We start from the raw sequence: 16,571 nt of genomic DNA on the forward strand, positions 1-16,571 counted from the left end.
ACGTACAGATCATCAGCTAGTAGCTACCAGCTATTTAAAAGACACGCCAACAAATCATCGAATTAATGTTTTGATGAGTTTATTATTCAGTATTTAAAAAAAAAAAGAAAGAAAAAGAAGCTAAACAGGGCCATTAACAAGCTTTCCCATTTATGCACCAATTTCTTTTTGATCTTTTTGTTCCTTTTTCACTTTGTTAAAGCATTTGGTAGTCAAATGTCTCTCTCGAGGGCACAATGACAGTTGAATTTTTCCCACCAGGTCAGCGATTAAAGTGCCTGACTTTCTCCTCACCAGCCAGATCGTGTAACCTTTCTGTCGCTGCAGCATTTTCCTGATGAGCTGAAAGTTAAACCTGTGAAAAGGGATTTGAGGCAGAGTTCTGCTCCTTTTTCTAATTAAAGGGGTGCAATAATCGGCACAGTGTGTGTGTGTTCCTGAAGTGGCTGTAATCTAAAGTAAAGGGCTTTTTGTCTGGCATGTAGAAGTTCCAGTGATGAAGAGAGCTCTCTTGACGTGCAGCCAGAAGCTTATTGAATCTATAAATTGGTCTGAAACTCCTCGCTAAAGTGTACTTCCCAAGGTGCTACTTATGATTTTCAGTGTCCTTGTCCTAAATTAGATGTGGGTGAGGCAGTGAGTACACTTAGGACATGCATCAGTGAGCATAAGATTAACATCAGCAGGAAGGACTTCTGCCTTCCCTGTTGCCTGAAATGTTCTGCACAGGGCGCACACAGCGTTAAAATTCCCCACCATGCCGAGGGTCAGGGCCTCCCGCCGGGGGACGAGGCTCCACTTTCTGCTCAGAAGCAGAAGCCCGGTAGATTATTTTTTTTTTAATGTGAAGCACACTGGAACAGGGAACTTTCTCCGTGTGGTCTGCGATTGGGATGTTTTCTCTGTTCGTTACCAACAATTTCCAGAACACATCCCTTATTTTAATTTTACATTAGAAGAAATGTTAATATTTGGCTCATTTTCTTCATGCGATGAATAATGCAGTTTATTTGAAACTTTTTGCCCCCCCAAAAAAGGTGATTCCAAACCTTTTGCTTACATTTTTTTTTTTTTTTGCTGTATTTACATGATGCATATGTCAAAAAGGTGTCATATATTATAACTGCAACGGCAATTACAGTGAAAATGACTTTGCAGAATCATTTGTCCTTAACGGCAACATTATATTTGTCACAAAACTTGTAGTTTCTTCATTGATTCTGTATCAAAATTGTCGAGAAGACCAATTATATGCACAGTTAATTCTTAAAAAAATGTAGCTTAATGTTTGCAGCTGTACAAACTCGTCCGTAAGCTTCAGGCTAAGTCGACACCAGGTGTGTTTGTGAGTGGCAGACGAAGGGCTGGAAACTGTTTCTCAGCAGTGGATATGCTGATTCTTACGACTTAGTAGCTTTTAGACAGACGGGTCCTTTTCTCCAGCCGGAGAAACATGCTGGGAGGACTGCAGACAGGTCAGATGTGTTTAATATAATGCAGCCCAATCGAGCCTTCTACTTGGCAGAAAATGTGAGGAAATGAAATTTAACTTAACGCGATTTATCACAGCAAAAGATGTATGTAACCCTGTGGCATCTTCTGGCAATATAAACCCCATTATTATTATTATTATTATTATTATTATTATTATTATTGTTATTATTATTAGTATTAGTATTTCTGCAAGAAGTGGAGGATGGCTTTACTCAGAGCGCTTTCAAGCACTCGGAACATAAATCACTCTGGATTAAAGTTACACCTCAATACTATAAATGTCCAATGCAACGTGAATGTACATTTCATGCACTATTTATGCTCGCCCTCTGAGGGTTTCTCTATTTGGTTACACTTTAATGGCTGCATCAGCAGCGGGGAGAGAAGGGCATGCGTTTGATCTCGGTGCGAGTGCCGAGCCCTAAAACCCTCCACACTTCAAAATCAAGCAGTTGTAACAGAATTTGGATTAACCTTTTTCCATCCTGGCAGTCAAATGTGCCGGAAAACCCGGGCCTTTATCTGCTGTATTTCCCAAATGAGCACAGTTTGAGTTCAGCGGTTCACGTTAGAGGGGAACAGGCAGGGTTCCTGGCGCAGTTATTTTGCTCGGTGATTCATGGCTGCGCTGTAACATCACTGTGACGGATGCACATAGAGCAGCGCTGAAAGTCCAGGATCCTCAAAGGGGCTCTGAGCCTGTAAATTTCCTGTTTGCTGTTTATTGAGGTGGGGAATGCTCATCAGCTTGATTTACTCCTGGATGTCCTTTCAGTGTTGTGGTAAAGCAGAAGATATAGATGGAGGGTTAGCAGGGAAGAGAGAATACGGGGAGGTGGAAGCTGATTCTGCTGGATAAATAATGATTGAACATACAGTATGCCATGCAAGGTACTGAGAATCCTGAGAGGCTTCTCCAACATTTATGGAGCTCTCGAGCTCAGAGTTTTCAACGTGAGAGCTGACCTGACACAGGATCTCTGGTTCGGGCCGGGAGCTGTCAGGCTGCCATTAGCAACCTTAACACTCGGTTCTGTGCGTCTCTGAAATGTTTCTACGCCGTGTTAAGACTGTGCTAAAACTGTCACGGTGCTTGTGAAGAACTACGTTAGTTAGCTTTAAAATAACTTGACAAAAAAAAGAGCGAGCTCAGCGGAGGTAACGGCACAAGCCGAGAGCATGGATGTGAAACGCACCGTGTGGTTTCTGTTTGATTCTGTTTCCAAAGATGAGAAACAAGCAGATAACACCAGTCAAATAGTACTCGCAATCAGAATTGTCATTTACGTAATTTCTTTGCTGTGTTATGTGGCAGCTTAACTTTGCCAATGGAAACAGACAGTTACTACAGCCTGGGGTGCTTTCCTGAGTTCAGAGCTAATGCTAAAGATAGCTACAGGGAAAGCACCTTCGGTGATTTTCCAGTTTGCGGCTTGACTGACTGAATTTATTTTATTGAATGTAATTTATAAACTTTACCTCCTATTTATCTGAAAATATGTGGCGACATTGGTTTACAGCATTTTGAGGGACATTATTTATCTGTAAAGGAAAACTGGGATTGTTGTAACATTGTATTATGTGTGTTCAGTTTCTTTTAAGTGGAGTTTCACATTGCATCATCACAACTATATACACGGCACATACTGTCACTACTGCTGGCTACAGTAGTGAGGAAATTTATCATCTCATAACAGGCAAGAGCAGCAGTGCACTTGCCAACGGGCATACTGGTTCGAATCTACATCAGCGAGCTGTCAAAGAAAAACCCATAAGGTTTTTTACTTTGCTTTTTTTTTTTTTTTTTACCAGCCCTCTGTGTGTGCGTGTCATTCGGGGTGCGCTTCGTGTGCGTGACCTAAAAGCAAGACACAAGCTGGCGGGCGAAAAGTTGCAAAGATATACTTGAGGCTTGCAAAGCGTTACCTTACACGGTTGCAGAACGAAGGCAGGCAGACAAACACAGGCAGCAGGGCAAAGAGGTCTAAAAACAGGCAGGGTATAAAAAAAAAAAAAAACACAGGGTAAGGGCTGGAAAACAATGGCACGGGAACTGTACAGGAACTGTACAATCGGCCCACTGAGGTACAGTTAAACACGGGAGGAATAAACTGGGAACAGGTGAGGTGGGACTCCTGAGGTGAATACACAGAATAACAAACACGGCTCAGAGCACAACTGTGACACTGGAAACTTTGACAAATATATAATGAGGAATAATTAGCTCGTATAGTCCCTATTGGTTTACCACTGCTCCATATGTTGGTCCGGTCAGACAGGTATTCAATTGCATTTTATCCATCATGAAAACGTCTTGAAATGAACTATTTTCTGCACGTTTACAGAAAACATGAAAATAAAACAAAATATCTTATTGGATTATAGATGTGCTACAACGTGTGGAAATTTCTTCGTCGTCGCAAAGTAAACCTGCTGCAGATCTGTGTTTCATCGATGTCGTCGCCAAAAAAAGGACACGTGCGCGGACAGATGAGCTCAACTGGGCTTGTTAATTTTACCACAAAAAGTCGCATATCAAAGCTGAAAATGAGAGGGAAAATAAAATTGTCCAACTGCACTCAATTAATAGAGTTTTACAAGGCTGTAACTCTTTAAACCGATGGACTACTTTTCAGATATATTATTTTTCCTGATTAAAAGCATTAAAAAGGCTCATTTGTCAGAACATTCAGGACTGAGACCCTGAAAGGAAGAGCTCTGAAGGACAGAAAGAGCTACCGTTTCAAAGTTTTCACTGCATTTTCATCACCACATTCAACTCGTCCTCAGCATATTTTTCTCCACTTCCTGCCCAGACTCAGATGGGAAATCAGCTTTGTGTCAGCCACTGGGCCAGAAAGAGGTCTTACCCTTTATGAAATGATTTCCAGGTCAGAAGACGTGTGTGGTTGTGACAGTCATGAAGATATTTTCTAGTACTGTGAGATAACGTTTGCAGCTCTTGTACTAATTGCGGAAGCCACGTCAACCGTTGAAATTAATTATTTACTCTGAGGCATGTGTGGCTCAGAAGGTCGAGCGGGTTGCCCACTAACTGTAAGGTTGGCGGTTAAATCCTCCGGCCTACGTGCCGAAGTGTCCTTGGGCAAGTCACTGAACCCCAAGTTGCTCGCAATGGCAGACGAGCACCTTCCATGGCAGCTCTGCTGCGTTTGGGGTGTGCATGTAAATGTAAAATTTTAATGGGAGGCAACTTGTAAAGCATTAGAAGACCTCTAATGTAAATCGGTGGTGTGTAAGTGCCGACCGTTTACCACTTAATTAGTGAAGCCACACGAACCATGACAGAGATGATTGTCAGCTGTAACTGTTCAGCCGCTGTTGTGAATATATTATAACCATCTACTTTTTATGCACAGTAAATTGCGCTGTTTTTAAATGAGGAAAAAAAAGAAATCACACATAGTATGCATTAAGATTAAACTGATTTCTGATGCATAAAAAAACGTTTTCTGCCATTTACGTACTTTGAGTCTCTCAAAGCAGCAGAAACATTAAATAAAAAATATTTTTTTTAACCTACTTGCAGTAAGAGGGGGAGCAACTGGTATTTCCATTTTTTATTATTTTGTGTGAGAAATACATTCATAATCTCTGAAAAAAAAAATTGGGGTTGAAAATGAAGTTGTAAACAAATCTAGTCTTGAGAAAATATTTTGGAAAATTCAAACCCTTAACATTAGGCTTCTTAGGTTTACATGAATGAACTGGAAGGATATTGGTGAAATTTTACTCAAATTCTGCAATATTTATGTAGAGAAATGATATTAGTTACGTTAAAACCTCTCCCAGTTCATTGTTCTCCTACATTCAGTGTCTACCAGCTCGTTTGATGTAAAATTAAAGGCTAATATACAATTCTAAGAATACCCAGGCTGGGAGATGAATAAAAACCTGAGGCTTGTAATTGAAAAGATGCATATGAGATGGCACCTACACTTGTCAGAGAAAGTGAAAGAAAAACAAAGATGTACTGCAAAACAACAGTTGTTTTATCACTCGAGGGAACTGCTAATTTATGGATTAAGTCCAGCACTTACCTCAAATTTAAAAAGACATTGTTGTTGTTTTTTGCATAGACTTACTTTAATTTCCTGAAGCCACCTGGGAAAACCTTTCAAGTATCACGTTGGCATTAGTAGATTTTTATCATCAAATATTCTCTTTTGTTTCAAGAGTTGTTCTCCTGTAACAACTGCCAACAATACGGGCTTTTATTTGGCGATGAAGTGCAAAGGTGTTGATGTGGAGCTTTCGCAGCAGGATATTAAAATGAAATACAATAGATGCAGAGCTGCAGTGGTGTATGTTTTTATTCATTCCTTAATTTGGCACATTTAGTTTTCAAAACTTTTATAGGCTTTAATACTACATAAATATTGTAATTACATTTGGCCTGTGGCTAAATTTACTCTTGGCCTGTTGTTACTCAGGGATGATTCAGAGTGATTCAGCTTTTAATTGCATTGTTCATTCCTTTACTTCTTATTAGTGTTAAAGTCAGAGTCCTTCTCTGAAAAACATTACCCGACAGTCATTTTGTGCAAGCAGATCATTACAAACAACGGTTTTAAAGTTAAGCAACTTCTTGCCGTAGCAATGACGACAATCTTGTGTCCCGTAGAAGTGACGCAGTTCAGGTGACGTCTGTATGATGCGAGATTTTCCTTCTTACGTTGAGGCATGTTGATGGATGGTTCAACACGGATATAACACCTGATTTCAGTGCAGGTGACCAGAGGTCGCTTCCAACTACAAGCTGGGAGTTAAAATAAAAAATAAATAAATACATGTACTGTTGCTATGACAACGAGGGTTGCGTAACTTTAAGGGAGGTGGTAACTTTAATGCACAACACGGTTAAAATCATAATTTTAATTGTTAAATTGTTTTCTAAACAGGGGTGGTAATTTAGGAAACACTCTTATTTGAGGTTATAGTCCATGGCAAGTTTCAACAGCCTCTGAAAGTAATGTTCATATTTACGAGAACAGTGTACGGTTGCTAATGTAGCACCTTCTGATTATGTATAGTGGTACTCTGAAAACCACACACAACAGATAAAATCAAAGTCCCATGAAAGAGAAACCAAAGTCAAACTTCTCTGTGAAAGTTTAGGCAGGAAGGACAGGACAGGCAGGAATCCGATATGAAAGCCGAGAAAGGGCGAGTCTGATAAAATCTTGACGAAACAAAGTAACGACAGCTCGAGATTCTTTATTTATGTAATCTAACCAAGAGATATCTCTGTTTTAGCTCTCGCAGATATTTGGCTCTCAGCCACGGAGGAAACATCCATTAACTAGGCGGATTTTGCTGAAATCTAACCTTCAGGCACTTAGATCATTTGATCTAATAAATCATATCAAACACAAATACTCACAAATTTACAGATTTCTGTGCAGCTTACGCATATGAACTGACTACTAAATACTCCCTTGCTTCCGTATGCACTAATTCACTGAAATAAATCAAAACAAAACACTGAATGCGTTATGTGTGTTCATGTACTGCCTGGAGCCAGTTGTAAAAGAATATATTTACATGCATGCAAGTCAGTTAGAAGAGATAGTAAATACGACTTGTGTTTCATGCAGCATCAGTGTTATGAAGACTACAACCACTAGACTTCTCGACTCACCTGAAGTCACTCCACAAGAGTTACTGTTACTGTCGACTCTGTCAGGCGGTTAGGACACGGTACATTACTTATCCAGCAGAGCGTCATGCATACCTTTTGTACAACCCCGTTTCCCAAAAAGTTGGGACGCTGTGTAAAATGTGAATAAAAACAGAATGCACTGTTTTGCAAATCCTGCAAACCCATATTTAATTGCAAATAGACCAAAGACAACATATCAAATGTTGAAACTGAAAAATTCTATTGTTTTGTGAAACATGTAAACTTATTTTTAATTGATGCCAACAACGCATCTCAAAAAAATTGGGACAGGTGCATGTTTACCATTGTTTTGCATCACTTCATCTTTTAACAACACTGTAAACGTTTGGGGACAAAGGAGCCCAGTTGCTGGAGTTTTGAAAGTGAAATGTTGTCCCATTCCTGAAATAAGCAAGGCCTTCCCTGAAAAGTCTGGGTGGCAACATATGTTGCTCCAAAACCTGTATGTAAATATATATCTTATGACGCTAAATAAAACCTGTGTGTACAGGTTTTATTTAGCGTCAATGGTGCCTTCCCAGATGTGCAAGCTACCCATGCCATGTGCACTAAAGTATCCCTATACCGTCACGGATGCTGGCTTTTCAACTCAGCGCTGATGATAAGATGGGTGGTCCTTCTCCTTGTTGTTTTTAAATTGTGTGCTCTCTCTCTTCTGTGATTCTCAGAGATATGTCACTCTCCGCTAGTGTCCAATCTACTGCCATCGTCCTTCAGAAGCTCCTCCCAGCTGTCCAGCAGCCATGGGCCCGGCTTCGCTAAGCTTAATCGAAGAGAAGGTGAGTAACTGTATTTACTGCATTCACCGAGGCTGAAATCTTTCTTTTATTGGGTCAATAAATCACACTTCATTAGCTTTCAACTACAATTCCTCTAAGTGTTGGACTGTACTTCTTGCCACTGTTGAGGGAATCAGCACACGCAGCAATACTTTCATATTAACACTATAAAATGAGTGTTAATACAAAACTGCAGATTTTAGTTTTTTTTTTTCATTGTTTTATCTCAGCAGCCCACGCACAACTCTCGATATGAAACTGTAGGCAGCTGTGGATTTAAATCTAAATGTTTTTTAATATCTTATATAATTTCAATTCAATTTTGGCCTTTCTGCCTTTCCGTTATTCAGTTTATTCTCTGTATTGCTGCCTCCACCCACCACACATGGTCTTCGACCCGACACGCTCACCCCACCTGCTCCCAGTTCCTCAATCTGCCCCACCTGCAGCCCTTCAGTGTACTTTACCTTTAGTCTGCACCTACTAGTTTGTCAAATCAGCCTGTCTCAACATTGAGCATTTGGGTCCTTCCCCTTGATAAACTGTGACAAAGTCAACATTTGCAAGTAGATAAAGTCATAAATAGGGGTGGGATTAATTAGCTTTTGTTGCTGATGTCATGCTTTCATCATCTTTGCTTAGAGATTTGTTTACATCATAGCTTAACAAATCCGGGTATTTTGCTGTTGGATCTAAAATGTAACCACATCCAAATCTCAGCCTCTATCCCTTCGAGAGCTTTATCTTAAAATAATAATCTACTATGGATCCACAAATCTTACACCGGCGCTGCTCTAAACCACAATACCCTCCCACTGTAGAGGCTCGCTTCACTCTTGCAGTTTGGAGCTGTGCACGTGAATTGCCCAAACACGCCTCGGTGGTATCTGTCCTTAAACCATATTTTATACCCCTCTTAACCCTTAACCTCGCTGTAGGAGAATACAGGTAAATTAAGGATGAACTTCACATCATGATGTATGACTGATCATTTAGGGGACTGGATGTTGCTGTTCGTAAGAAACAGGAGCACCCTCAGGCCTGAGACATGTGAGGCAGACCATGATGTGATCTTTTAACTATTTCATCTCTCCCTCAGCTACACTCACATATATAATTTAGCAGTTTAACATCAATAAATTATTGCTGCATCCCTGACTTCTTCTCTCTCCTACTCTTTTTTTTTTCTTTCTTTTTTTTCAACTTCCAGTTCTTTCCAGATTAAATAAGATGCAAAAGGAAGTTTACCTTTGTTCTGTGTGACGCTCATGACACGGCACGCAGCATCTCCGTCGGGGGGAGAGAGTGAGGTGGTTGTTGCCTCAAACCTGCAGGATTTTGGAGAATTGTATTCAGCTGTATTATAAATAGTAAGATTATCACATTGCAAAAGGTAAAAACAAAGCTCGTATGTGCTGTTACAGGGCTGTTGAGAACACGTGTGCATTTTTGCTGCATACTAGCAGCTCATTTCACTGGTTTACGCAACAACAACAAAAAACGAATGGAAGCGCTCGCTGTGATGTCTTTGTCTTCGACGCAACAAGGGATCTGAATGATTTCCACCACTGGGGAGACTGCAGGAAGTGCAGCCCGCAGGTTGCCGTTTTGTTCGGTGCGTTTGATGGCGAAAGCTGTGAGCAAACACGCCTGCTGTGTTCCCTCACTTCTGTCAACCTGCTCTGTCTGTTTACCAATCTGGGTTTGATCTGCATAAAGGAGGATGTGATGATTCTAAAAGAGGATCAAGTGTGTGCGGCACGGCGTAAAGTTGGTTCTTTTTGCAGAGCTGGAAAAAAACAAAACAGAGATGCCAAAGAAATGAAGAGGCAATGAAACGACATGGAGACTGACTGTGTTCGGCACCCAGACACAGAAACTAAAGATGCGGAATACAAATGTTTTTTCTGGCAGCACAGCTTTAACACCTGTAGTTAGAAAAGTATTAATGGTATGGATTCAAACTGTGCACACTGAGCTGCAGCTGATTTGCATGCAAACAAAACAACATATATTAAATGTGCAAATATAAAAGCGGTAGCACCTCTGAGATGACATGAGAGCTGTGAGTGCTCCCCATCCTCCTCCCTTTCATTATGGTTGAGAGTTTAGCTCATTAGCTCTTGCAATTGCTCATCACTAATGTCTTGCTAACAAGACCAGGTTACAAAAGCTTCATCAATTCTCTGTTCTAGATCTGAATTGAAAGTTAAGAACTGAATTTGGTTGATCAATAAATCTTCATTCAAAAGCAAAACACACTTCTGAAGGAATCCATAATGTAGAAAAAAAAATGCCTCATAGAATTAAAGATAAAAACTGCTTTAATTTCAAAATCCTAGCTGGTCTCCGAAGTAATGGCTGAATAAATTAAGGGCTCCTGCTCGTTTACGTCTCCTGCAGCTGGTGCTCGCACTCCTCATACTCTATAGGCGTCCTCTGAGGAGCTGCCTCGTTCAGAGTTAATTTACCAGCAAAATGGGCAGAGACTCACACGGCACAAAACACAGATCTGTTTAAGAAGCGTAGAGTTATTTTTGCTTCCCGCTGAGATCTCTGCAGCACTCTTCATCTGAGAGGGTATTGTTAAGTATGCAAATTATGCTCAGATCATTTATTTGCCATCTTGTATATCTTTTATCATTGTTTACTTGTCAAAAGTCTGTTAAATACAAGATGCATGTTCTTTACTTTACGCAAGCTTGATTTAAAAGATGTATGAGCTATTCAAGTGAATTATTCAAATAATAGACTAAAGTCCCCAAGTTTAGGATTTGAACATTTCTGCAGCTCCTGTTGGAGATATATACGTTAAAAAAAATAAATAAATAAATAAATTAAAAAAAAATAAAAGACATTTCAACGAGCTGAAGGAAACAGAAATTGAAAAAACTATGAAATTTGCGATGAAGTTGTTATTTAATCTGTTAAATCTATTCATTCTGTGCAATTTATGAGACTCAACATGAAGGGAAACAAAGCTCGATGCTTCTTCATAATGAAAAGTGACGTTTATCCTAAAAATGTTTATCACATGCTACGAACTGCAAAGTCTAAGTAATGAAGAAATATTGCTTTCTGTTGTGCATGTTTTTATTTTATGAAATCTCTACACAAACATTATTCTCTGAAGTACTAACTGAAAATCTCTCAGTTGGAGCTCTACATCCTCCTCGTCCTGATGTAGTTTGTACTGCGATGCTGTCAGGATCTATTGATATCCAGCCAAAGACATCTAAACTACCAGCTTCCTTCTGTTCAAAATGTATTTCAACACATTTTATTCTGGGCAGACAGACAAAGTCTATCTTTGAGGTTAGGTTCAAAACACTTGTCTATAGTTGTACTTTAATTAGTTATCAAAGTTAAAATATCTCCCTTGGGAGGAAAATTCCTGCGTAAAACTCTGGTCACTTAATTTTTACATGACACTGCGGCGGTATTCTTCTAATGTGCAGCTTGGTGAAAATCTTTAAACTTGCTCCTATTAGAAGATGCAAAGCACCAAATAGCAGCAAGCGATTTTCCTTTAATTTCTACTGCTACCAACTGGCTCAATTGCAGGGAACCAAGACTCACAACGTTTTTTTTTTATAAAGAAAAACTGACACCACATCGATATAATTTAATATCGGTCGCCACTAAAGGAACCGGAGTGACAAAAGGATGACACTGATGTCGGTCTGTGGATGTCGTTATTAATCAGAGATTTGTCTTCAAAGTCACCCAAGAGTCCAAGTTTTAAATATGGAGAAAAAACTTTTATAACTGAAACAAGCTGTTTTAATATCTGTATGAATTATGGCCTGTTATGACTTATTGGTAAAATAATAACACTTCTATCTTTGTGAGGACCATTTTTGTACTTCTTAACCAGGCTGTTTGAGGTTGAAGTAGAAGTTTTATGGTTTGTTTTGTAGCCCCCCCCCCCCCCCTCCCCCTCCCAAATGACATCCCGATGTTGCATATAGCGGAGGTGAAGGCGAATGGCGGATTGAATAGGTCAAACCGTGGGTGAAGTAAATGTCGTTGTTTTTTTACAACGGTATCTTCTGTTTAAATAATATTGCAGCGGGGTCTGGGATCTTAGTCAGCTGGGGACTGAATAAGCTCTCGGTCAATCACTGGGAACCTGACAGAGCAGTCATGTAACATGTAGCCTTGTGATTGTGACACAGCAGCGATAGGGGTGGGTCCTCCTCTTTGTGTGCAGGAGGCTTGGAGGGACATGTCCAGGCTAGTCTCACGCTGAATGAACCCGTGCCCAGCTTGAGAGAGCTCCTATGTGTCGCTGAATGTGTGCATTTCTGACTGAGATAACATCTTCTGCCTCCATTTATCCATTCGCTACAATATGTTGGATTCATGTTAATGTGTATTTAAAGACATTTAAATTTGGGGGGGAAAAATTGGGGAAAAAAATATGAAAAATTGTCTAATCAACCAAAAATTTCACGGACCCCCTGCAGTACCTGTTGAAGACCTATGATATAGACAATAGATTGTGTACAAAAATGGACGCAGTCGCCGTGTCTAAAAAGTAAAGCCAAAGTCTTAAAGTACAGTACCACCAAGGGCCACTAGAGGCTGGCTAAAACAAAACAAAAAACGGTCTCCAATACACTCTGATGCAAAAGGCATCAAGTTCTCTCATAAAATGTTAATGAAATTAATTCCAAAATTAATTATGTACTAGGCCTCAAAGAAGGGTTTTGGGGGCGTGTCTACAGTTTGATTGACATGCCTGTGAGGCAAAGAGTATGTTTGTGTGAGACAGTGTGGGACACCTACCAATACTGAGAGGCAGTCCAAAATACATTTTGATATCTATTCAACATTAAAAAAAAAAAAAAACACGCAATAGACAATGCAGGTTACAGATTTGATCTCAAGCATGTGAAGAACTAAGCAAATATTTGATTTGGATACAACTTTCCAAACTCCCACATTAAGTACACACAGTAAGCATGAAAGGAAGGAGGACTGGGATGCTGCACAGTGTAGCGAACAACAGTTATTTCAGCTACCGTGTCCTTATCTGTCTGGAAATCAATTTTAGGTTTCGGTGGAAATGTCTTTTCAAAAGCGTCTGTCCTGCAGTGTTGACTTTTGAAAACTGGAGCCAGTCAAAGTGTGAAACATGGGGCAAGGGATAGAAATGCTGTGCAGTCCCACATAAAGAGGGTCACCTGGTGACCCCACCCGGGCTGCAGTCAGGTTACCGGTGTAGGAGGGCAGCATGGTGTCTTCGAGTTCTCAGTCAGATCGACCCCCTCGGTCAAATATGGTCACTTTTGGCTCCAAAGAAACCGAGCTGGTGGCAGCCAAAATGAAAACCACACTTCACAAACCATCGGGTGACACTTTATATAAACATAGTTTCTGTGTATGGGTTGGAAATGTGCTGCCTCATCCTTGTGCATCACATTAACAAAATAAGGACCCATTTGTAAAAACATTTCTCCAAAGTACAACCAGTGGTCAAAAATCTCCATAGGTTGCTTTTAAGGTTAAGTATCCATGTAGTGTTTGTAAAGAGATAAAAGGGGCCAGGTAAGAGAATTAATGATAGAGATGGGTTCAAAGTAATACATTATGCATTATCGTAAAGGTCCTCACGGGTGTAGAAATGCAGACGCATGCGTTTAGTGAAATCCATCCCCATGAGCACACAAGCACGCACCTTTTGGTGTTTCAATTATTTAATATATCTTCATCTTGTGGGCCTTTGCCCTGTACTCAGATAATCTGCAGGTCTGCTACGAACTGACTTCCCTTTAATATTGTATAGCACTTGCAGTGTTTGTCTGAAATGCCTCATCTGCAGCTTATGTTATCCACCTGAAGCTACTGATTAAAATCCTTTGACTGTTCGAATTCGCACATGAAACAAAGGAGCTGATAAAACATGTGCTTTTGGTTTTTTTTTTCAACCACAGAAGAGTTCGAGTCTGATGAAATGAGTCAAATAAAATTTGTCTTCTTTTAAGGAACAACTGAAAACGTTCTTCTTTTTAATGCAGGAGTAGATGCAGCAGATCTTTCTGTATAGCTGAGTTTTAATTAATTTGAATCCCCTTCAATTCTCCAGCACTCTTAACTATCCTCCTTGAGAGAAGTGGAAATTAAATGATATTATCAATGTCTGGTCATCCTGCTGGTTTAACGCATATAATATTATTTTGCACTGAGAGGTAAAAATCAGTTCTTAATGCTTATGGTTGTTTTTTTCTTGTCACTTCTCTCTCTGCCCAGGAGCTGGAGGCTGGTCTCCTCTGAGCTCAGACAGGTATCAGTGGTTGGAGGTCGACCTCGGCGGGCGCACGCAAATCACCGCCGTCGCCACGCAGGGTCGCTACGGCAGCTCCGACTGGCAGACGGGCTATCTGCTGATGTTCAGCGACACGGGACACAACTGGAAGCAGTATCGACAGGAAGGCACCATCGGGGTGAGTTCAGTTGTGTTGAAACTGCTGTGTTGCTACGGAAACCGTAGAAAGAAACCGAGTCGTCGGTGTTAAGTGAGTCTGCACCTGCAAAGACACAAGCAGAGTCGATTTCAACCATTTTCAAAAAGATACTGTGATCTGTTGTTGAAAGAAAAGCACCCGTGGTAATACATTTTCACGCATATTTAAACAGAATTTCCAGATAAATAAAAAAGCACAGGTACTGCTGAGAGTTGTGGGCATAAAGATAAACTTTTGGTTGTGCTGAATCTCCCGGTGGTTTCCATTGAAGTACAGAGGGAAAGGTTACGAAGAGATTTAAAGACCCTCAGTCAAACCTCCATCAATGGAAAACCAGACAGCATTTATGTTAATTTAATGTGATCATTTATGCATTTATGGATTTATTCCCTTAAGCATCTTTCCATTTCATTTTATTGCATTTTATCTCTTCAATGATCAATACACCAACTTTCTCACCTCAACCGAACCTAAAAATAGTTGTGACACTTTTGTTTTCATTGTTTCCTCTCAGGTTTTTTTTTGTTTGATATTCAAATACAAATTTGGACGAGAAACATGAGAATAGAAATCCACATGTGGGTGACAGTGAGATACAATACCAGGACTTTGAAATGGAAGCGGCTAAATGAAAGTCATCACTGTTGATTTTCTTATGTAAACCTGTGGTTTTACTGTGACATGTCAAATTGTCACCTGTGAAAAATGTGAAAAAATGCTGCTAATTCAACATCAGTGTTAATTTAAAGGCTGTTTGGAACCATATTACATAACATGTTATCGGCCCATTTTCAACATCTGCATCCATCAGCTTGACTAAAATGTCGACTGATTGTCAAAAACAGGAAAAAGCTTCTGGAACGTATGGCCCTCTGAACACACGTCTGCACAAATGAAGTATAACAAGTGTTAAAGATGTTTTTTTGGTTGGTTTTTTTTACATTTTATAGACTTACTGAGGGTTTAAGACCAACTCAAACTGATTGTGGTTTTTTAACCTGACAGTAACTTGAATATTAACAACGGAGCAAATATTCTGCTATTGTAAACACAAAAACAAAACAGTGCAGCAAAAAGACAGTGTATTGGTCACTTTAAATGGTACTTTAGCCATTTACTTGCCTAAATACATAACTACTGACATCATAAAGCAGCTACTGTCCATCAAAACTTACCACAAATGGTCGGTGTCTGAAGGAAGTTTACTTAAAAATCAGATAATCATAAAATAATTAAAAAAAAAAAAATACTGCAATACACACGGGACTGTTTGAAATGTTACTGTTAGTGGGTACTGCAGTTTCTCATAATAAACTGTCCAAGACACTGCAAAGAACCAGCACATATTCAGGGAGATATCTTTTTAATAAGCCCTCACAAAAAGAGCAGAAACATCCTGCAGACAGCATTTAAACCTGGACGAGCACCGGGCACCACCTTTTCCACGAGCCTGCACTTCATTACCAGCCATCATTAGTTTTTCTCTCTCAATGATGAGTTAGGTTTTATCAGATAGGCTAACTTAACCCCATGAATAATAAAAAAGATTGCAAGGCACAGTGCTGCACCGCAGCAGCGCAATTAATTGAAAATCTGCTTTCACTGAGCTTTCATACGTTCATTCTGCCCGGACAGAAAATTCAAGTTGTATGTCAAGGAAAACCCTCCAATCTATTCAAATTTACCAAACCCAAAGGACTTAGCATCTCATTTACTCACATAAATTCTTTCAATTTTTTTGTATTTCTTTTTCCAAGGGTTCTCTCACACACTGTGCTAATCACATTACACTTAGATGCTGAGTAAAGCCATCAAATCTATCTCGCAGCACCTGTTATAAGAAAGAAAAGCGTCCCTGTTACAGTGACGCTGTGACTAACAGCTTCGTTTGAAAAGATTGTGAGAGGTAAGAGTTTCTCACAGCGAGGGCAAAACTAATGTCAACTTATGTCTCCTTCTGAGAGACAACAAAAAAAAAAGGCTCTTCGCCGCTTAAGAGCTTGTTGATTTCACACCCGGCATGAAAGCGGGATAAATCCGCAGCATGTTCTCAAAAGTCCCTCTTAAAGCTCCACACATTAGTCAGCCCAGTTTATTATGGCATTCGGGGTACATAGTCAACCG

At 39.9% G+C, this 16,571-nt stretch overlaps 1 protein-coding gene across 1 annotated transcript in view; it reads left to right on the forward strand.

The window, feature by feature from the left end:
• Positions 1 to 16,571, forward strand: part of LOC138195122 (contactin-associated protein-like 4) — an 86,917-nt gene that overhangs the window by 32,226 nt on the left and 38,120 nt on the right. Inside the window, exons 4-5 of the mRNA XM_069144208.1 lie at positions 7,867 to 7,977; positions 14,233 to 14,426. Coding sequence (XP_069000309.1) covers positions 7,867 to 7,977; positions 14,233 to 14,426 — 305 coding nt within the window. The remainder of the gene's footprint in view (positions 1 to 7,866; positions 7,978 to 14,232; positions 14,427 to 16,571) is intronic.

This window comes from Embiotoca jacksoni, unplaced genomic scaffold (assembly GCF_022577435.1).
Source record: "Embiotoca jacksoni isolate LCO1_2020_lvr unplaced genomic scaffold, fEmbJac1.0.p SCAF_12, whole genome shotgun sequence".
In the NCBI taxonomy this organism is placed as follows: Eukaryota; Metazoa; Chordata; class Actinopteri; family Embiotocidae; genus Embiotoca; species Embiotoca jacksoni.